Below are 22,958 nucleotides of genomic sequence, written 5' to 3'. Positions count from 1 at the left end.
AAGAGGGCAAGGGAGTGTGTGGGCACCTGGGTATAGATGTACCGTGGCTGGTGTTGTAGAAGGCATGCATGTCTGGGGAGGTTCTGCAGTGCGTTTTGTACATGTGTGGGGGTGTGAGGGGTGGGGCATGGGTGATCTGGTGTGATGTATGCATGTATATTGGTGCACGGTGGGTTCCCATGGGTTTGTATGCGGTGCTGTATATGTGTGCCTGTGTTGTGTGCACAGGTGTGGGGGTGTGTCTACACAGACTTGTGTGGGATGCATTAGGTGGAGCCTGACCTTGTTGTGCGTGCATGCGTGTGGACACAGTATGTACACACGTGTGAGTACAGGTTGCGTGGGGGGAAGTGGGTCTGGGCCCGTGTTAGCGGGGTGTTTGGAAGTGTGTGTCAGCAGGAGTGTGTGTGTGTGCACTAGTGTGGTACGTGTGAGGTGCATATACGGGGTGCTTGTGTATTTGGGGAGCGGGGCACATTGAGTCTCCACATGCTCTCTGAGGGTAGCCCTATCCCAACCCACTTCCCCTGTGCCAGTGCCCTGTAGGACAAGCTCCTTGTACAATCTCTGGCCGGTGCAGCTCGGGGCACGATAGCAGGTCATTGGGAATAACCCTGGTCTTTCTCCCCAACAGCTCCTCCCATCTCCATCTCAGTCATTGCTGCAGACACGCCCGCCCCCTTCAGCCGCTACCAAGCGCAGAACTTCACCTTGGTCTGCATAGTCTCGGGAGGGAAGCCTGCCCCGACGGTGAGTACAGCAAGCGCACAGGAGACCCCGTGGTGCTTTGGTTCCTGCCCCGCATATGTGGCGCTGCCTGCCTGCCGAGCCGTCCATCTCTCCAGCCCTGCAAGCCATGCTCACGCAATGCAAGCCATGCTCACGCAGTGCAGGCACTCATGCAATGACTGCAGGGCTCGTACAGTGAGCGCAGGAGCAGCAGCGCAACCTGCCCTGCCAGGATGGCGGGGTGGCATCTGCAGAGCCTGCAGCAGGCACGATATGAAATCAGGAGCAGTGGAGTTATCTACAGGCCATAGGGACAGTCCCATGTGTCTGCATCGCTACAGTCCAAGCTGAAAGCATGCAGGCTGGTGGACCAATGGGCCTGATGCTTTGTTTGGAGCACACCCTGGAGTAGACGTGCTTCCCCAGCCCTCCAGGGACCCTTCTCCCCAGTGCAAATAGTAACCCCCCACTCCGGCCTCCTTCCCAGGACTGATCTCCCTTGTAGGATTCCCCAGCTGCCACCACCCTCAGTGCCCTCGTTCCCTACCATCTTCAGTTCTGGTCCCAGCAGCTCCACTCCGTGCTGAGCCTGGTGCTGAGACGCTGCTCTGAACTCTGAAGCTAAGTGTCTCATTGTCAGTAGTGACGCTGCAGAGGAATCTACTGGGGTCAGACAGGGTAACCGGCCTGTATGTTACCTGGCCGGGCAAAGGTTTGTGCCTCACCAAGTAAAAATACAAATCCAGGAACCAGGATGTTTTTCAGCCTCTTGAGCATCCTGGGTTGGTGAGACCCTGACTCAAACTGGCCTGGTGTGGAGGAGATGGAGATGAATGGGTTTCACCCTTTGCATGCCAGGCAGCAGCCGGCCCCACGATTGGAATCAGGTTCCGTTTTCTTCCAGTCAACAAAGAAATCTGCCCCAGTCAGTCCGGTTGGGACTGGGACTCCGTCCCGCTGGCAGTGGCCTCGGCTTGGGCTAGCCATCCAGCCCAGCTGGGGTCAAATCTAGTTTGAAACCACGAGGGAAACGCTAGTTCCTGATTTTACAGACTCATCCCGCCACACAGTCTGAAGGGAGTTGCCTGGGACTGGACTAACGGGGGGCAGGGGAGGTCAGGTGTGAGGTTTATCGGCAGAGCTGACAGGTGGACTCCTGCTCGCTCCACTGGTGGAATCCACTCCTGATCACCCGCAAACTGCCAACAAACCAAACCAATGTCATTGCCCGCCATGCACGAATTCTGCGGCAAAGGCAAAGGCTTCCATGGAGGAGACCAGGTGGAGCTGCTGCCCCCTACTGGTGGCGGTTGAAGGCTGTGATATTCCCCCCCGCCCAGTCTACACCAGCCAGCTGTGAGTGGGAACACTAGTGTCCAGGCACTGAGTCATCTACACCTGCTGTGGGATGGGTGGTAAAAATGGCCAGGCCCGGTCTCTGCTAGCGCTGCTGCCCTTGGAGACACGCTGGTGAGTGTGTGTTGTGGGGAGGTTCAGGTGGGATGTAGTGCGGCCACAGGCTCTTGGGAGAATTGCCTTTGCCTTGGGGAGGGAGGAGAAAGGCAGCGCCATGTTGTCAGTTCCCAAGAAGGATGGGAGGGACAGCAGTGGGGGTGGCGATGGGGATAGGCCAGGGAGTGGGTGTGAGTGCAGGTGGTGGGGACAGTAGGTATGGATGGAGCATGGGTGATGCTAGGTATAGGTGGAGTTGGGGTAGCGGTGGAGGGAGTGGGGGGTGGCAGAGGCTACAGGCAGCGCTGACGGGCACAGGTGGGGAGGTAGGCGTGGATGGAGTGGGGGTAGCGGTGGGTATAGGTGGAGTGGGGCAGTGGTGGAGGGAGTGGGGGTGGCAGAGGCTATGTGTGGGGGTAGCAGGCACAGGTGGGATGGTGGTGGGCACCAGTGAGGATGGTGGGGGTAGCTGTGAGGAGGTGGAGGAGGGTCCTGGGAGGCGCTCGGAGTTCCTCCAGGCAAAGCAGGGATTGTTTTTGTTGTGTATTTGGTTGTCATGGGTTTTGTTACTATGGCAACTGAGTTAGACTATTAAGGGATAGCTCAGCCGGTTTCAACCGGCTGAGTGAGCTCTCTGTATATCTGTAAATAAAATGGAGGTTTTGGTTAGCTGCCTGCTCTCTGGCCTCAAGTGATTGCTTCCTACACCGGCTGCCCCAAGGATATAACACTGGCGACGAGGGTGAGACTCCGGTGCTGCTCCAGTAACAGAAGGAAGTAGAAGTTAAGGTAAAGAACAAACAAACAAAAAAAGCTGCTTGTTTGCACTGACTGTGAAAGTGAAACTAAAAATCATGTCTACTCTGACCAGGCCCCTGGAGCCTTTTGATGAGAATACAGAGCAGTGGCATGTGTATACTGAGCGTTTTGAGCTTTTTGGTATTGCAAATGACATTACAGAAGCGAAGAAGGTGCCAATATTCTTAACTGTTGTAGGGGCTAAAACCTACTCTCTGCTACGCAGCTTACTACACCCTGTTAAGCCTGAGACTAAATCTTACAGTGACATTGTGGAAATCCTGGGGTCTCATTTCTCCCCAAAACCACTGGTAATTGCTGAAAGATATAGGTTCCACAAAAGAGACCAAAAGGAAGATGAAACAGTTGTACAATTTGTAGCCATTTTAAAAAAGCTAGCAGAACACTGTGAATTTAAAGAGATGTTAAATGATGCCCTGCGTGACAGGTTAGTGTGTGGCCTCTGCAGTGAAGCTATACGGAAGCGCCTACTGACAGAGGCTCAGCTTACATTACAGAAGGCTGTTGATATTGCTGTCTCCATGGAACTGGCTACAAGGGAGGCACAATACATCGGTGCATCCCCTAGGGTGCAAAAAGTGTCACAAGAACTGACCCACAAAACGGTGCAGAGTCAAGAATGTTACCGCTGTGGTAAGCTGGGTCACCAGGCATCAGAATGCTGGTGTAAGGACCTGGTGTGTCGACACTGTGGCAAAAAGGGACACATTGAGTATGCCTGTAAACAAAAGAAAAAGAGGCCTGTGGTCTGGCCAACAAAAAGAGGAACCTTGCATACCCTAGAGCAGACCCAGGATGATCAATGTGACACCTCCTCACAAGAGGAAGTGCCACTGCATGTTTTGTCTTTGGCAGCGGGCTCACATGAATACTGGGTAACCCCCTTATTGGAGGGCAAACCTATACGCATGGAACTAGACACCGGTGCAGCTGTCTCGCTGGTTCCTGAGACTGTGTATAAGGAAAAGCTACAGCATCTTCCGCTTAAGACAACAAAAACTGTTCTGAAGACGTATACAGGTGAAGCTGTGCCCATGTTGGGCACTATTGATGTTAAGGTGGAGCTCAATGGACAGGCGGCTAAATTGCCACTGTTTGTGGTGAGAGGTGACTACCCAGCCTTAATGGGTAGGTCTTGGCTTGGGAAGATTCAGCTGAACTGGGCAGAAGTGCACCGAATGACTAAAGAAGAAACCAGTCTAACCCCTATACTAAGGAAACATGCTGCTGTTTTTGGAGATGATTTGGGAAGTATGAAGGGAATCACTGTGACATTGAACATTAAACCTGGCAGTCCACCAAAATATCTGAAAGCCCGAACTGTGCCATATGCCATCAGGCCAAAAGTTGAAGCAGACCTGGAGCGCCTGGTCACCAATGGAGTCCTAATACCAGTTACCCATAGCTCATGGGCCACTCCTATCGTTCCAATAGTGAAGAAAGATGGCTCTCTCCGGATTTGCGGTGATTTTAAAGTCACTGTCAACCCAGTGTTGTGTGCAGAGCAATACCCGCTTCCCCGCATCGATGACCTCTTCGCAGGCCTGGCTGGGGGACAAAAGTTCAGTAAGATTGATCTGAGTCAAGCATATTTACAGATGCACGTCGATGAAAAGTCCCAAGAGCTGTTGACTATTGTGACTCATAAGGGGCTTTATCAATACTGTCGCCTACCCTTCGGAATCACATCGGCTCCCGCCCTGTTCCAGAGGGCTATGGACAAGATCTTGTGTGGCTTGTCAGGAGTTCAGTGCTATCTGGATGATATCCTGGTCACTGGAAGAAATGAAGAGGATCACTTAAAGAATTTAGAGGCTACCCTACAAAGACTGGAAGAGTATGGCCTACGAGTTCGCAAAGACAAGTGTGAATTCTTCAAGCCCTCTGTTGAATATTTGGGACACATCATCGATTCTGCAGGTCTTCATGAGGCCCCTGCAAAAGTTAAAGCTATTGTGGAGGCTCCCCAACCTCGAAATGTAAGCCAGCTGCGCTCATTTCTAGGACTACTCAACTATTACGGGAAGTTCATCTCACAGTTAGCCACACTGCTAAAACCACTTCATGAGCTCCTTGGGCAGAACAAGGCCTGGAAGTGGACTGAAGCCTGTGATGTTGCATTTAACAAAGCTAAGGATGCATTGTTAAATTCTGAAGTTCTAACGCACTTTGATCCATCCTTACCCCTGCAATTGGCCTGCGATGCTTCCCCTTATGGAGTGGGAGCGGTCGTGTCACACATTATGCCTTCGGGAGAAGAAAGACCTATTGCTTTTGCTTCACGCACTCTAAGCAAAGCAGAAACTAACTACGCCCAAATCGAACGTGAGGCATTAGGAATTGTTTTTGGAATTCGGAAGTTTCATCAGTACCTGTTTGGGCGAAAGTTTACTCTTCTTACAGACCATCGACCTCTGACATCAATTTTTGGACCCTACACAGGCATTCCCCCATTAGCTGCTAGTCGTATGCAACGTTGGGCATTGATACTTTCTGCACACACACATGAAATCAAATATCAGAAATCCACTCTGCATGGCAATGCAGATGGCCTCTCAAGGTTGCCTTTACCGGTCAAACATCAAGATAGTGCCCAAAAGGAAATCTTCTACTTTGAACAGGTAGAGAATACACCCATCACTGCTACTCAGATAAAGAAGGCAACCCGCGTTGACCCAGTATTATCCCAAGTTATGGACCTGGTGATGCATGGAAAATCTCGACAAACCTCTCCGGTCTCACCCGACCTTGTTCCCTACATGTCCAGGCGGACGGAGTTATCGGTCCAATCTGGTTGTTTGTTGTGGGGGAGGCGTGTCATTATTCCACCACCCCTGAGATCACAGATGTTAGAACAGCTACATTCCGGTCACTGTGGAATAGTGTGCATGAAGGAAATTGCACGAAGCTATTTTTGGTGGCCTAGATTGGACAGTGCTATTGAAGAGAAGGCAAAAGCTTGTATGTCATGTCAGGGTGTAAGAAATGCACCCCAGTGGGCACCCCTACACCCATGGGACTGGCCTGAAAACCCGTGGCAACGTATTCACGTTGACTTTGCTGGCCCCCTTGAAGGAAGCATGTTCTTGGTGGCAGTAGATGCCCATTCTAAATGGCCAGAAGTCTCTATAATGCAGTCCACTACTGCAGAGAGTACTATCCAAAAACTACGAGGACTCTTTAGTCGTTTTGGTCTGCCAGAACAACTTGTGAGCGACAACGGACCGCAGTTCGTCTCTCAGGAGTTTCAAAATTTTATGAAGGCAAATGGGATACACCACATCACGTCAGCACCATATCATCCGTCCACCAACGGATTAGCTGAAAGATTTGTGCAGACAATGAAAAACGCTTTGAAATAAGCAAAGGGACAACACTCCATTCAAAAGCGTCTGGATACCTTCTTACTTTCCTATAGAAACACACCTCATGCTACGACCCAGGCTTCCCCAGCCTTTCTAATGATGGGACGACAGCTGCGCACTTGCTTTGATCTGCTGAAACCTTCTGAACCCAGACAAACTGTGCAACGTCAGCAGCAATATCAAGTCATCAGACGGGCACCCAGAGCAAAAGACCGAACCTTTAGCCCAGGACAGCCAGTTTTGGCTCGGAATTATACTTCCAGAGCTAAATGGGTCCCGGCCACAGTCATCACTCAAACAGGACCTGTTTCCTATACAGTCCGGACTGCAGAGAATCTTACCTGGCGGCGACATGTAGATCAGCTGTTGCCAGGTCATGCCAGTCCTCAGGACCCATCTGCAGTTGAGGGGTCTGACTTCACCCCTCCTGGTGAGACACCGAATCATGAGTCACCTGTTCCTGACTGTTCTCCTCCATTACTGCCGGCAGCTGAGATACCCCTTTGCCCAGCACGAGCTGATACCACCTCCTCACCTATTCGTGCTGCGGACCTTGAACCCCTAGTACTTTCGGGTGCAACAACACCAGAAGTTCGCCGTAATCCACCTAGAGACAGAAGGCCTCCTCATCGGCTGGATTTTTAGTTAGGGCGAACCCACGGGTATGGGGCAAAATAATCCCCAGGGTTTAGCCAGGAATGGAGGCAGTCTACCCTCCTTCTCTAGTTTAGTGTGTGTTTTATTTAGGGGATGTTCTTATTGGGGGGGAGGGATATGTTGTGTATTTGGTTGTCATGGGTTTTGTTACTATGGCAACTGAGTTAGACTATTAAGGGATAGCTCAGCCAGTTTCAACCGGCTGAGTGAGCTCTCTGTATATCTGTAAATAAAATGGAGGTTTTGATTAGCTGCCTGCTCTCTGGCCTCAAGTGATTGCTTCCTACACCAGCTGCCCCAAGGATATAACAGTTTTCAGCTGAGTGGAGCTCTGGGGAAAGGTGCCAGACTGACAAGAGCCCTCTGGGTGGCCCAGAGTAGGCCCAGCCTAGACAGTAGCAGGGGATGTTTCTCCCAAACCTGGGCCCACCTGTAAAGGTGACTAGTCCCTGGGTGTGCACCACAGTCGCTCAAATCATGATTGAGATTTTACTGATGTTCAAACCTGCCCACGGGAATGAGGCTGAGATCCACCAAACTCATCTCACATGTGCTACGTGCTCATTGCCAATTCGGGCTAGATTCTAAGTGGAACCTACAAGTGAACAGTTGTTTGCGTCTTCCCAGCCTCCGGGCCCCCCGTTTCCCCAGGGAAATGTTGTTGGATGCTCTGGTTTGCTCTGCGCTCACACCAATGTACAGACTCACAGCAAAGGCCGTGTTCCATTGCATCAGGTGATGTCTTCAGCAGGTTTTATTGTCTAAGCTTCCTTGAAGGCAGGTTCTGAACTTATTTTGTGAATGATTTTCCTTTAAATAAACACATGGAGGAGACCAGGGGGTTCTCTGCTCTCTCAAAGGATCAGGAGTTATTCCAGCCTCTGCATTCCGATGTTCAAGGCATTTAAATAAAAATATTGTGTCATTTTTCAAACGCTTATCTCCAAAGCATCCTGCAGCCTTTACATTACGCTGAGACTTCAGAGACTTCGAAGGAGCGCTTTGAAACGGAATACAGTTCCGCTGTAGAGAGGCTTTCAAAATCCCTGTGCAGGCGTTGTTGTGTCTGTGAGGGACACTCACCCTGAGGTCCTAACGCACGCGCCCACAGCTGCTGCCTTCGTGAGCACTCTGACATACGCACGCACCCTGCTCACACACCAGCTCCTCACACGCTCACCTCAGACACACCCACACCCTTGCGCACACTCACCTTCTCAGGTGTCTAGCGGCACGCACCCCTCTCTCTCTCTCTCACGTGCACCCTCCCCTCTGCCTTGCCCACACATTCTGTGTCCCAGGATCGGTGAGGAGGCTGGGCTCAGAGAAGCGGTGGGCAGAGGACAGTGCTGGATGAAAAATGTCTCGTGCAGGCAGTGGGTGATATAGCGCAGCATCTCCTGTGGCTATTACTGGCAGGGCTGTTTCTTTAGCTCAGCGGCCAGGTGCAGGCTTAGAAAGTTAGCGGGGCCCAGGTTGTCGTCCCAGCTCAGCTCTGCCAGAGGGGAAGGCTGGTTTTCTAGCCTCATGGAGAAGCACCAGAAAAGACCAAGAAGGGATACAAAGGTAGACACTAATGTAGGCCCCCCACCCACCATGTTGACTTGCCCATTCTCCTGGCTCCTTGGTGTGATACCAACTTAGGTCCCCGTATGCATGAGCAGGTCGGGTGTCTGGGGTCTCAGGGAGTCTGAAGGTGGGAGAGTCCATCTCATGGCACCTCTCAGTGCGACCCAGAGTCCTTCACACCCAGGTTGCTGGTTGAAATCCAGCCAGGGCAGGTCTCAGCTAGAAGTTGCTGGCCTGGATGGGACGGGTGGTGTTTGCTGCGATCCCTAGCGGACAAGTGTCTGTCCAACGGGCAGCCCCAGCAAAGGCCAACAGCTGGGTGGAGCTACCCTCTGGTCCCAGGGACAGACGGCTCATGGGGGTCAGAATGGAGCAGGCTCATTGGCGCAGAAAGGAGCTGCCAATGCGGCACCATTGGGTCCCCCTGTCTCTGGGACGGTGGCTGCCCCTGCGAATCCTGTGTGCTTCCTGGCAGGTGAGGGGGGGATCTTTTGGGACCTGGGCTGGGTGGCCAGCAGTAACCCAGGCCCTCCTTCTTTCCCTCCCCAGGTGTATTTTAAGAGAGACGGGGAGCTCATTGAGGTGGTGCCCCTCCTGGAGCCTCCATCCAGCGCCGCCGGGTTACAGGACAGCCGAGCCGCTCGGAACCTGCTGAACCGTGACCTGGACGACACCAAGATGCAGAAGTCCCTATCCCTGCTGGACGTGGAGGACCGGGGCGGGCGGCCCTACACGGAGGACCCCCTCAAGAGCCTCACCCCTGACCCGGGACTTCTGTTCAGCCCGGCCACGGAGATCATCCCAGAGACTGTGGTGAGCCGGGAGTTCCCGAGGTGGGTCCACAACATGGAGCCCGTCTACTTCTTCCACCATACGCACATCCCCCTCAGCGACGGCACCGTGGAGGTGCGGGCCATGCTCATGTGGACGCTTAACCCGCAGATAGACAATGAGGCGCTCTTCAGCTGTGAGGTCAAGCACCCCGCCCTCTCCATGCCCATGCAGGCCGAGGTCACGCTAGGTAAGGCGCGCGTGGGAGGGCGGGGTGGTTTAAAGGGGCACGGCGTCGTGTCGTTCGCTGTGCTCTCGGCTTTTGTCTGTCTGGTTTATGGTGACAAAGACCCCTCCGGCCCCACACGCCTTCTCTCTCCTCCTCCCATCCCACCTCTTCCAGCTCCCCCCCACCCGTTCTTTCCTACCCTTTGCTTTGCTTTCCAAGTCCTTCCACTCCTGCCTGGGCCTGGGAGGAGGCCTGCCGACCGTGGGCTGAGGGGCTTCTTTGGGTCTCTGTGTCCGCTGGTTACGGGAGGGGGTGGCAGTCAGGACCCTTGGGGTGTGTCTCCCTGCCCGGGTAGAAGATTCCTGCTAGTGGGGCTCGAGCTTGCGTGCTAAAAAGAGCAGTGTGGTCATCAGGGCTCTAGCTGGAGCCTGGCCACTCAAGCTTAGAGGGTTGGGTTCCTGGGTTCTATCAGACAAGGTTCTATGGGGTTCTTGGGTTCTGTGATCGGGGGGGCAAGCGCCCCCCCCCTGCACCCCTGTGCCCGCTGCAACAGAGAATGGCCTAGTGGAGAAACCATTGGACTAGGATTTGAGAAACTGGTTCTATTCCCAGGTGACCTTGAGCAAGACACTTACCTGCCTCAGTGTCCCCATCTGTCAAATGGGGACAATGATTCTGCCCTCCATTGTAAAGCACTTTGGGATCCCCGGACGGAGAGAGAAGAGCTAGCTAAGAGCTACTTACGATGAGGTGCAGTTCATCATCGAGCTGTGATTCTGTTCGCTCTCAGGAGCTGAGCCAAGTTGGGCCTAGTCAGCTCTTGGAAGGGTGACCCCCAAGGCACACACCTGGGGTGCACGGAGCAGTAATGTCAGATACACATCAGAGGATGCTCCTCCCTCTGAGCCAGGACTGGGCTAATGGGTCAGCAGTGGGGGTGCTGGGAGAGGCTGTCCTGCTAGAGGGGCCGTGTCCTGCATGAGACGTAAAACCAAGCTTCTGACCGTTTGCAATCGTGAAAGATGCTCTGGCGCTTTTTGCCGCAGAGGGCATTGCCCCGGTGGTGCTGCCCACGTTCCTCGTTTCTCCTACAGCGTTGTGTGGTGTAGCTGCACTGTCACGCTCCCCAGAGGGGGTTGCATTTAACCATGGCTGCGTGATGAGTGGCTATACACCTGTGTGGGCTGCTCCAGGAGTCAATCTCCCTTTCTTCTGGCTGCCTGTTTGCTCTGAGCACCCGCTTCGTTTAGTCCCTTGGTTAACCCTCCGCTAAGCCTGGGGAACGTTTGAGACCTGAAATCGCTCGGTTCCCGTCCTGCCCTGCGCCTCATTCACGTCTCTCTCTCAGTGCCTTGGCCACACACCAGTTCTGCTACGCCCGGGGGGCGCTCTCCCGCACTGGGCAGAGGGGCCAAGGCGGGGCCCTTTGAACTCCTCTGACCTGGCTTTCTGTGCCGGGGGGGATTTCAGCCGTCTCCCCCGGCGACGCAGCCCGGGTGCTGAACGGCGCTGGCTCCTGGGCCTGGTCCCATGGCAGCCACCAGCAATGGGGCAACCACCATGTCTGCAAGGGCTGACTTGCCCTCAGTGGCCTCCGTTGCCAGTGCTGCACCTGGAGCCGGCATCTTTCCATGCCCTCCTTGACCCACAGGGTCTGAGTGTCTCTCCCGGAGGAGGGGGAGGGTTGGCACTGCCCCGAGCGCCTTTCGCTGTGGCACACAGTCGGAGGGAGCAGAGCTCACTGTTACACCCACAGCCCGAACCGCCACGCTGGCTCCTTTAGACAAAAAAAAGCGGGGGGGGGGGGCTGGGGCACCCTTTCCTTGTCCCCAGAGAAATGCTGCCCGGCTGAGCAAAGAGTGGAGGAAGGGCAACACCTTGTGGTCAGAGGCAAGGCTGAGTCGGCAGCTGGCTCTGCCCTGCTGGTGCTCCTCAGTCTGGGCCCACAGCACCATCTGCTCTTCCAAAGCTTACGGTGCCTTTGTGGGGTGGCCCTGGGAGGTTTTGACTCTCCTCTGCCTTGCTCCTCATGTTCTATCCCCACCACAGAGACCCACTGAGCTGGTCACACCCAGATCTTGGCGTCTATGGGCCAAGCACCTCATGGCAGGGGGTGTTTTTGGCAAGGGATCCTCCCATCTAGATCTGCCCTTGCTGTGACGGATGCAGCAGCGGCTCCAGGCACCAGCGCACCAAGCGCGTGCCTGGGGCGGGAAGCTGCGAGGGGCGCCCTGCCGGTCCCTGCGAGGGTGGCAGTCAGGCAGCCTTCGGCGGCGCGCCTGCGGATTTGGCGGCGGGTACACCGAAGCCGCAGGACCGGCGGACCTCCCACAGGCAAGCCGCTGAATCCGCGCCGCCGAAGGCAGCCTGCCTGCCGTGCTTGGGGCAGCAAAAAAGCTAGAGCCGCCCCTGGACGGACGGAGCCAGTTGCTGACCTGTTTCCCAGAGCACCTCTGTCTGGGGGCGGTTCAAGGCTCTTTGCTTCATGGGCAAGAATCCATTGACCTTTTAAACGCTGCTGAGTCCATTAGTTACTTGTTTATTTCAGTTCATGGACACTCCTCTGCCCTGGGTACCAAAACAGCCCTTATCCAATAGGAGCCAAAGCAAATCCTCCCCTCGCACCCAGCTGCACTCCAGGGTTATAAACAAGCAAGCCCTGGGAGGCTGGGAAGGGATCCCGGCCATGCGTGCAAGGGAAGAGTGGGATTGGCACTGAGAGTGCTGCCCAGATTCATCAGTGTAGCCACATCCTCCAGCCTTTCCACTCAAGGCATCCTCTCCGGCATGGACTTCACCCTTCGGCATGGCGGCTGTGTCAGCCCCGGAGTCCCCGCTCGGTCCCTAGAGTGGGCATAGCATGGCCAGCAACAACCCCCCTCTGTGCTAACCCCACAATTGCACCCCACCCTGGGGCAGAAGGCCACCCTGAGTCCATATCTGCTGAGGGAGCCAACGGGCAGATCCATTCCTGCCGGCCAGCTAGAGAGGAATGTTTGTTTTTTTGTGATGTGGCCTTCTACCAATCAGAAAGAGAGCCCCCTACCCGCACACCCATCCCGAAACTCACTGGACCCATCACAGCCATCAGAGGGTAACAATGTTCCTTCAGCGCTATCTGGGCTGGATTCAAATCAGCCGCTGCAGAATCAAACGGCTTCCTAGCGCACGACCATTCAGCTGAGCCGTCCATTCCCCATTGCCCACCCCCTGGCTGACCGTACCCCTCACTCCTGACCGTTATCATCACACCCTCCTGTCTCCATCGCAGGGAACTCAGTATAGCAAGGAAATTATGGGAGGGAGGCGGGGAACCTTCTGCTCTCCGTCGTCTTTAGCAACTAACGCTGGAGCTAACAAAGCTTGATGGGCTCCAAATCGTGCTGACTATAGGAAGGTGGCTCCTTCGCCCGCCCCCTGCTTCTAAAGCAACTCCCCCTTCAATGAGAGCCCCTTCAAGACAGCCCCAGCACTTCAAAAGGAAGAAGACGGGAAGCATCTTGCATCCTTGCTGTTTCCTCCAAGCATATCAGACGGCAAAAGCTGCTCCTCTCAGCCCATCATTTTTCAGCCCAGATTGGATTAAAGCCACTCTCGTTAATTTTTCAGGTTCCAGCACCCAAGATTAATTATCTCTCTCCTCTCGCTGGTGCAAAAAAATATAGAAAATCCCATTCAGCAGACACGCTGCACAATAAAAAGGTCACTATATGATCATTAAATGAAGTAGCTTAGAGGGGAGTCAGGACTTGATCTGGTCTCCCTGCATGCTGAGAGTATTTGATACTACGCAACCCTCACTGCAAGTCTCAACCCCCCCCCCCTTGGGTAATGAGACTCCCAAATCCACGGCAGACCCCGGATCTGTAGAAGGGGTGGATATCCCTGGTGCTGAGGACAAGGCCTGATTGGACCAGTTCATCCAGGAGAGATGCATGTGTAAGAATTCTGGGAGATAACCAGCCATGTGGTTTGTAGGCCAGAGCGGAACCCGTGTTCAGGTGACTCGGGTGCTGAGAGAAGCAGATTGTTCGTCTGAGCTTTCAGTGCTGAGCTTTTTCCAGCTGGGAGTCCGAGTTATGGTGAGAATTAGTCTCAGTAGAACTGGCCAAAAAAGGTGAACTGCTTTTCCTGGGAACATTTACGGCATTTTATCCTGAACATTTTCAGATTTTTTTCAAGAGAAAAATGAACCAATGAACAACAACAACAAAACAGCTAGTTTTTGAAAACTTGAAAACCAAATATATTTTCAGTAAAAATATTTTGCTTTTGGTTAAAAATGCTCAGTTTTAGAAAATCAAAAACGTTTACCCCCCAAAAAAGTTTGGATTTTGATTTTTTTTGTGGAAAAAATTGGATATTTTTCCAATGACTGAGATGACAGCCATTCCATAAACCCCCGGACTGTTTGCAGGCCTCGCAAAGCAAATGTTGCCAAACGGGTGAAAAAGAGGAAGTGGGACCTGCCAGCTGGAGCTCCCTTCACTTCAATAAGAGGTGCTAGATGCTGGCTCATTGGATCTCTGCCAGCACGGCGGGACGGGCAATACTTCCCAACATCCCGTAAGAATGTCCACCAGGCACGGTGAGCTGCTCCATCAAAAGCAGGGAAAGCTCAAGCCGACACCTGCATGGCTGACTTTCCAACGTGTTCTGTCAGCCCAGGGTGCCGAGAACCAGAGATGGACAAGGAGAGGCTTTCATAGTTCCCCTGAATAATGAACAAGGGAGTGAATAATTAACAGGGGAGATGCTCCCCAGGGAGATCTGATTGGTGGCAATACGTGCAACCTCTGCCTGACTGGCGGTGTATGGGGTAAGACTGTATTTGTAATGATGTTGTGTAAAGGAGAGTCCTGATTTGAAGTCTTAATTTCTTCCCTTCTAACTGTGGGAGGGAGTGAATTTCCGTGGTGCTCTCAAAAGCAAACAGCTGTGGTTGAATGGGCAAACTCCCTCTATGCTGCTTTGCCAGTGCACCTTTCTCCTGTTCTTCCAGCACTTACCATGCATGTACATTAGCCCCGGTAATGTTGGTGCTGGGGTGAAATTCTTAAACTGGGATTGTGGAGGAGCAGGATCTGTGGATTCCCTAAGCACTGAACAGAGGGCACCAAACTCATTGAGTTATCAGATGGTAACAGCTTTCTGTGCCTGCGAAATCCTGGATTAGATTCAAACCAGTGAGTGGCCCTGGAGGGATCCCAAACTCCCTGAAGTCAGTGCTTTCCATTAACTTCAGTGGGCTTTGGATCAGGCACTTCCCAACTCTGTATCTCCCCAAACCTTGGGCCTCTAACTCATCACTAGTTCCCTGAGAAGTGCTGGGTGTCTGCCTTTCTCCTCCAAGATTTGTTCTGCTCTGAGTACCTAGGTCCTGTAGGTGCCTCTTCTCCCCTACATATACCTAGAGGCATTTCCCCTCAGCCCAAGGGCAGGGGTAACATGGCCAGATTTGCATTGCAACAGGTGGGTAAAGTCAGCATGAGTTAATGCAGAGCAAGATTAGAAGCAGCAGGAAAGAGGGAGGACTTGCTGAAGGTACCCCTGTTCTACCGCTCTGCTGGGACACCAGTCCAGGGACCTATCCCGATGAACTATTAACAAAGGGAGAGACAGGTATAGCCACTGGAATCCATGTAGGATGGACTGACCCAAATCTGCTCCCAGACACAAAAGCTTTAGAGTTCCTCACCAGCCTGAAATCCAGATCTTGTGTCAGGAAGTTCCTGTAGAGCCAGGTTCCGTTGCTCTTCTTGTCCCAACCTCCGAGACCGATTGTCCTCAAAGGGCCCAGAAGAAGGAAACGATGGAGCTCTCCTCCTATCTGAAACTGTCCGGCTAGCAGCTTGAAGAGGCCTGGCAGAGGAGCATCCCCCTCAAACAGCAAGTGGAGCCAATGGGCTTGATCATTCTGTTGACGGCGGCTGCCTTCAGATCAGGAAGTGGCATTGTGATGAGCGAGAGAGACCAGGCAGACAGCTGTTGCTGAGGAGGTTGTTTGCATCTGTGGAGAATGAATCTCAGCAAAATGAAAGCTTGGAAGCAGATTCCATCCCATGCCTAGCCCACCGCTCCACTGGTCAGTGCACAATGGGATTTGTCAGGGCAGCTGCGCTGTGCTCCTGCTACAGATCCAGACCCTGCCAAGGGGGAGCTGTGTTCATGAGTGTGAGCTTGGGACATGTAAAAGCATCCGCTGGTGCTCTCCGTTCCTCCCACCCCATCTTCCCACCCACAGAGATCCCAGGCCTGCTGCTGTCACCCGGTCTCCAGTAGTGAGCCCAGCACTCCCCAAAGGAGTCAGGCCTGCAGCTAAACTAGAACCAGAACCTCCAATCTCTGAACATCGGGGACACTTGGCTCCAGATTTGAGTTTTGCAGCTCAGACCCGTCTTTGGGTAGGGCACCCATAAACCATCCAGCAACACGTACAGCTGCCACAGGGGGGTCAGGGTCTCGGCCCCTGGCCACCTATGAGCCAAAAGTCAGGATCTGAGACTCAAACCTAGCTCAATGGTTTGAGCACTGGCCTGCTAAACCCAGGGTTGTGAGTTCAAGCCTTGAGGGGGCCATTTGGGGATTTAGTTGGTCCTGCTTTGAGCAGGGGGTTGGACTAGATGACCTCCTGAGGTCCCTTCCAACCCTAATAATCTATGAACCTACATCTCCAAATGGTAGCATCTATCTACTAATCTGCTGGCGCAAGTGACAAACCTGTGCTTTGCCTTGTATCTGTCCCCCTCCCAGGGCTGGCGCAACCCATTTGCCTAGGGCACTAACATTTGGGGGCGGCGGCCGGATCTTCAGCCGCCCCAGTCGTCAGCAGTATTTTGGGGGTGGGACCTTCTGCCGCCTCTGTCGGGGGCGGGACCGTCCACCGCCTAGGGCGCCAAAAAAGCTGGCGGCGCTCCTGCCCCCTCCTGTAAACAGCCGACAAGAGAAAGGCAGCCTATGAGGATGGCTCTTCCGGTGCTGTTACCTACAGCATTATAAGAACACTGGGCTAAGCTCATATACATCAGCTAAGCACCTGGCCTGCTCTATGGAAGATGTGTCTTTCTCTGCAGGGTCAGAGTGGAGAGCAGGGGGTGAGCGCGTTGGATGGGCTGTGGCTGGGGCCTGTGTCGGGACTGGCACTATCTGACCTTGTGCTGGCAACAGATCAAAGATCCAGCTTGATTTTACAGCTGTCCGCTCCAGAGCAACTAGCCGAACGGTGCAGTACTGGGAGCTTGGCGGCTGCTGCCCGTGTGGCCACCCTGTGCTGATAGAGCAGGCAGAGAGATTGAAGGATAGATTTTTCCCAACTGTTGCATCTTGCAGGTGACCAACGTCTCCATGCATGGAGGCGGCAGTTGGCTATTTCCCCTCACCAGGTGTTTCCTGGACAGTCGACGTGCTGGAAATCCCAGTAGACTCCATTAGACTCCTCCAGTTGGAGTTCCCATCACCCCAGTAGCTCCATTGCTCGCTTCCTAATTCAAGCTGCCAGTTGGAACCGATGTGAGAACGTCCATCTGGAAATTCCCCTGGAGCCCTTTCCCAGGCATACAGCGTGTGCCCTCACCACACTAGGCCAGCCTTGATCCTCAGGTAGACGGGCTTTGCCTGGGGAGCTGACATTGATCCTTTGTAGCCGGGTTGCTGGTGGCATCCTGTCTTTGAACTGCTGGCAGGTCCCCCAGCCAGGCAACCTCCTGTCTTCAGCAGGGGTAGGAGCGTTAACAGCCTCCCCTTCCTGAGCACAGCTGGGCCAATAACGGAGTTTTTAGTTTGCTGATAATGTTGAAAAATCTGAAAAAACAAAATCCATTTGGGTGGAACTGAAAAAAAGATTTTTTAAAAACATTTTTAGAATATGGAAAAGAAAAAAAAATATTTTTGTTCCAATGCTGAGTGGTTTTTAACGCTTTTCTTTAAACCATTCATTAAAATTGAAAGACACTTCAAAACAAAGCATCATTTCGAACCCCCAAAAATCACAACCATTTGAGGGTGGTTTTTCCAGTACGAGCAATTTGTCAAAACCAACCCAAATTCGAGAACCAGTTTGGTGTCGCCGATTCTTCATTTTACCCCGAAAAACATTTCAGCAGACAAATTTTCCCTCGCTCCAGGCTTAAGTGCTCCCCCAGCTCCATGTCAGAAGCCCATGCCAAGCCAAGCAAGCTCAGGAGACAGGCGGTGAGCTAAAGAGATGAGACAGTTGTGCCAAGCACCGGGGCGGCTGCGGCACAGAGCGTGCCAGGGCCCTCACCTGGGGAGCGTGGCCAGATGGCTGCCGTGCATTCTTTCCTGCCACTGCACGTGTACCTGGCAGGGAGCCCTCCTGCTGCTGGGCCTTAAGGAACCCTGGCTCACATCACAGCCCCGGGGGAGTGTGGAGGATGGAGCCAGAGGGGTGTTTCTAAGCAGTGGGGACTCAAGGGACACAGGTGGATTCTGGGAAGATGGATGAGGAGGCAAATATCCCACCGCCGCCTTTCCCTGTTACCGGAGGACATCATGTCAGGCCGTCACAGGCGATTAACCACCCGTCAGGCTGTGGCCGGGGTGGGAGTCTCTGCCTCATTAGCTCACCAACGCCCGCTGTCTCTGAAGGCCAGAGCTGGCTAATGAGTGACTCGCTCTCATGCTTATTAATAGGGGAGCAGGTTTCAGGAAGCACTGATGATATCTCAGTGATTCATGGTTTCTGGCTCTCGTGTCCCGGCTGATGTCTGCCCAGGCCCGGAAGCTGCCCCTGGCACCCTGGAGAAATCCCAGCTCCTCTTGCGTTTGGCCGCATGGCAAACACACAGGCCCTGCAAGGGGAGATCACCCATCCTGCCACCGCCTGACCCACCTATATTAACGGGCGTGTCACCCACTGGCTGGTGTGTGTGCAGCAGCGCCCTCTGCTGGCTGGCATCTGAGCCACGCAATGGTGTGTCATAGGCTCTCGACGGTTAACAGCTGAGGAGGAATCTGCTTCCAGTCAAGGGGAAGGGGCTCGCGCTGTAGCAGCTAAAGGATCCAATCCATCCAACAGCGCTCAGGAACAGGTGGATTGGTAAAGAACTATCTGGTCATCTAGTCTCTCTCCATGGGGGTGCACCTACGCTCCCTACACCCGGCCAGCTGGGCAGTTCAGGAGATATGGGGTGTCTAGGCCTCCGTGTCCTTCCTCAGCCCCACACATGATCTGCTCGCACCCTGAAGCGTAAAATCGGATTAGCTCTTTATTAACATGCATAACGACTGCACCAGTATTTATTAATGCTCGTCAAAATTAGCCAGCTTCTTTTTTATACCCAGCCACAGTCTCTGACTCTACTGAGCATCCCACCGGTGTGAAGAAACTTTTTGCTTTTATCTGCCTGCCATCACTGTCACAACTGGCCCCTTGTGTTTATCTGATGGGACTGGGGGAAAGGAGGAGGGAGGCACTGAGCACTTTTTTCACTTATCATCTGGAAACAGACCAATCCCCTCCAACCATTTTGTTCCCGGGCTCCACGGTCCTGGGTTCTGAAAGCTGCCATCGCAGACCAGCACGGCTGTACCCAGGGTTAAATGTAGGGCCCTGTCAAATTCACGTGAAAAACGCATCAGGGACTGTGAAATCTGGTCTCCCCGCGTGAAATCTGGTCTTTTGTGTGCTTTTACCTTATACGACAGAGATTTCACAGGGGGAGACCAGCGTTTCTCAAACTGGGGGTCCTGACCCAAAGGGAGTTGCAGGGGGGTTGCAAGGTTATTTTAGGGGGGTTGCAGTATTGCCACCCTTACTGCTGCGCTGCCTTCAGAGCTGGGTGGCTGGAGAGCAGCAGCTGGTGGCCAGGCACCCAGCTCTGAAGATGGTGCCCCGCCAGCAGCAGCGCAGCAGTAAGGGTGGCAATACCACACCATGCCCCTCTTACTTCTGCGCCGCTGCTGGCAGCAGCTCTGCCTTCAGAGCTGGGCTCCCGGCCAGCAGCAGCCACCACCCTTCAGCTGCCCAGCACCGACGCCAGCAGCAGTAGCAGCGCAGAAGAAAGGGTAGCAATACCGCAAACCCTGCCCTACCATAACTTTGCAACACCCCCCCACACACTCCCTTTTGGGTCAGGACCCTACAGTTACAACACTGTGACATTTCAGATTTAAATAGCTGAAATCATGACATTTAACATTTTAAAAAGCCTATGACCGTGAAATTGACCAAAATGGACCATGAGTTTGGTAGGGCTCTAGTTGTGTGACACAGCTGAGGGACGATGGCCCAGTGATTAGGACACATGCTTGGGATGGGGGTGGGATGAAGGCTGTATTCAAGTCTCTGCTTCACCACAGGCCGCCAGTGTGACCCAGTCACTCAGTCTGGCCGTGCCTCAGTTCCCCATCTATAACGTGGGGTGACTAGCCCTGCCCTGCACGCAGATACTGCCGTGATGGGGCTGTGATAAGTATGCAGTGAGCTGGGGGTACAACACAGCCTCACACCAAAAGAACCATGGGCCAGTGGAGAGAGAAGGGCTTGGGAGCCCAAGGGAGTGAAATCGCCATTGGGCCCAAGGGGGGGAAGGGGGTCGTATCTCAGGACTGGCCCCTGGGGAATCTCTGCATGGCGATGCTCAGTGTGCCGTCCCCTATGGCCGTGTGCCTGCTGAGGGGAATTATGGGGAGGGGTAGAAGGAGCACTGCCAATCCCGGGTGCTGTGCCCCCTCCTGGGGAGTGGAGCCAGCAGAGCTGTGCCAGGAAAAGGGAGCAGGAAACGGAGGGTGGTTTGGATTCAAAACCCTTGAGGCAGTCTGACCGTGCGTTGCCCCTTACTCAGGGCAGACGGCAAGGTGCCAATCCAGCCCTATATAAGGGAAAGGAAGAATTCAGCTCTTTAAAAGACCCAGTCTGAAGGCACTGGGTTGAATTGGTATGTGTTGTACAACCTGAGGCCAACAATGAGCTCCTGCCATGCCAAGGCTGGTTTGGAGCTCCTGTGTTACTGGGGCATCTCAGAAGGAGCAGAGAACCCCAAGCCAGGGATTGTTATGCTAATGGAGCAATTGCTGCCGCCCTGCTGGCTGAAATGCAGAGTGGCGGATTCGGAGCAAATGTATCGGGCCCATTTGTTTTTCTCATTTTTATACTGTGTAGCTCTTGCGAGAATGATGGCCCTAACCCTGCTTTGTATGGCTGGAAGTGAGAGGGAAGCCATCCTAGTGTTCATATATATATATATGTATTCAAATAACATAGATACCGGGGGACTGCTGCTTCTTCTCTCATTCACACTGGTTTCAGTCTGGAGTCCTGTATTGAATTCAAAGAGTTACAGCAGTATCAGAGTGGTGCGTAAGAGAGATCAGAATCCGGCAGATACATTTCCCCAAATTGATCCCATCTACAAGGGGAACAAAGATCTCTCTGTGGTCTGACTCAGTGGAGAAGGAATTGTTTAGTTAATTATTAGTATGGATACGATTTTGTCATGGTAAAATTAGGCAAAATTCAAGGAGCAGTCATGGTAAAAATGTACAAATTCAGGATATGTTCGCGGTGGGGCTGACGCCGAAGCCCGAGCCCTGCCGTGTGGGGCTGACGCAGAAGAAGTCACGGAGATCTGTTCAAGTCACGGAATCTGACCTCCATGACCAGATCGTATCCTCATTTAGTTTCTATAACGATCTTTGTAAATGTTGCGGTGCTTTACTGAGGTGAAAGGGACGGGCTGTCGTTTCAAAAATGGACTTGTAAACTGCACACGGAAACTTGTGTGCGCAACCACTGGGCTGCACGTTTGTTTGTGCAACAGGGCACCCAAAATGAAGGACTGCAGACAGAGCTGTCGGTGCCCATTGACATGCACAAATGCAAATGGGGGGCGAGGTTAGGCAGGCGCTTTAGAATGTGTGGCTTTATACCACGCACATACAGGGATCCCCTCAAACCCACACCCACCTTCACTGAACTGCAGCTAGCTCTGGGGTGTGGCATGGCAGCCATAACAACACAGTAGCCAACACCAGACTTTCCTGGACAGGGGTAGAATGTGCCATTGCAGCCACAGTGCAAATCAGGGGCCAGGGGCGGATTGTAGGATGCGGCCACACCGGGAGCATTAGAGGCTTTTGTAGTTGGGACTACAGCTCCTGGAAGCTTGAGATCCTCTCCCCCATCCCCCGAAAAGAAACCACTTAGTGGTTGTTAGAAGGGACGAAATCTGGCAGCGCTTCCTGGCAGGTAACAAGAGTAAAAGCAGGAACGGGAGGCACAGCAGAGCAGAGTCAGAGAGGGTCAGATCCTAGGGCAAGGAGGGATAGGAGCCAAAATTAAATCCCTTCACCTGTCCTGGGTAGGAATGGAATGAAAATCCTTGCCTGTGATTGACTCCAGTTGAAATCCGTGGCAGGCGCAGGCGCTCGGCGCCTTTGAAAGCACCATGGTGGCTATGTAGGCATGCCAGAACCGAGCGGCAGAGAGTACGCAGACCCCCAAAAGCAGGGAGGCAAGAAACGTGGCCGGCTGGTTAAATGGCAAGAGGCAAGAAATGATTCGAGCCATACTGGGGGTCCTTCCGAAAGGGGAAACGCTGCCCCAGTGAAGCGAATAGAAAAGAGCTGCACAGGTGAAAATGTCAGCTGGGGAACGGGAAGGGCAAATCGCCAGACATCAAAACATGCAACATGAAAATGGTTGAAGTATATCTAATGTGGGAACCCTGCAGGGCAGGAGAGGAGTAAGATGTGACAGAGCAATGTCAAATAATGAACGGCATGGCCAAGGTAAACTGGGTGCACTTATTCCCCCTTCCTCATGCTACAAGTGAGAATTGAAAAGCAACACATTTCATACCAATTGAGGACATATATTTTTAAACCGCCAGTTATTAACCTGTGGAACTCATTGCCACAAGGTGCCACTGAGGCTAAGAGCTTACTATTAGTGCTTGATAGGGATACTGAGGACATCCAAAATCATGGTAGATGGTGTAAAACAATGGGATAAAATCCACATGCTTCAGGGCATCACCCAGCACTAAGTGACGGGGTTAGAAAGAAACTTCCCCTATGGAGCAGGTCATTGTGTGTCCCCCACCATCGTTCTTGCACCGTCCTCAGACACACTTAGCACTGGCCGCCATCAGAGACCACTGGTCTGATCCAGTGTGGTGATTACAGTGTTCCTAGGTGTGGCGTGCTGGTGACTCAGCTAGCAGCGGTGAGCAATATATAGTCCCGTGCGCACTGGGGCACTCCAGTGTCGCACTCCTCACAATCCCCGTGCAGTCAGGGGGCTGCACCGGGTCTACACTGGGGCAGAATGTGTCCCTGCCCCCCATTCGAGCTGCTGCTCCCTTCCACCCCCTACCATGTTCTCCAGCCTGCAGTCCTTATTCCCC

General features: G+C 53.3%; 1 protein-coding gene across 4 annotated transcripts in view; it reads left to right on the top strand.

Moving 5' to 3' along the window:
- The window catches only part of IGSF21 (immunoglobin superfamily member 21), a 250,853-nt gene that overhangs the window by 217,298 nt on the left and 10,597 nt on the right, over window positions 1-22,958 (top strand). For all 4 annotated transcript variants that reach the window (XM_044996688.1, XM_044996689.1, XM_044996687.1 and 1 more), the window contains exons 5-6: window positions 635-750; window positions 9,141-9,612. In XM_044996688.1, coding sequence (XP_044852623.1) covers window positions 635-750; window positions 9,141-9,612 — 588 coding nt within the window. The remainder of the gene's footprint in view (window positions 1-634; window positions 751-9,140; window positions 9,613-22,958) is intronic.

The sequence above is a fragment of the Mauremys mutica genome, chromosome 21, assembly GCF_020497125.1.
Source record: "Mauremys mutica isolate MM-2020 ecotype Southern chromosome 21, ASM2049712v1, whole genome shotgun sequence".
NCBI lineage: Eukaryota > Metazoa > Chordata > Testudines > Geoemydidae > Mauremys > Mauremys mutica.
Note: the sequence above shows the minus strand (reverse complement) of the source record. Positions and strands in the feature narration are given on the sequence as shown.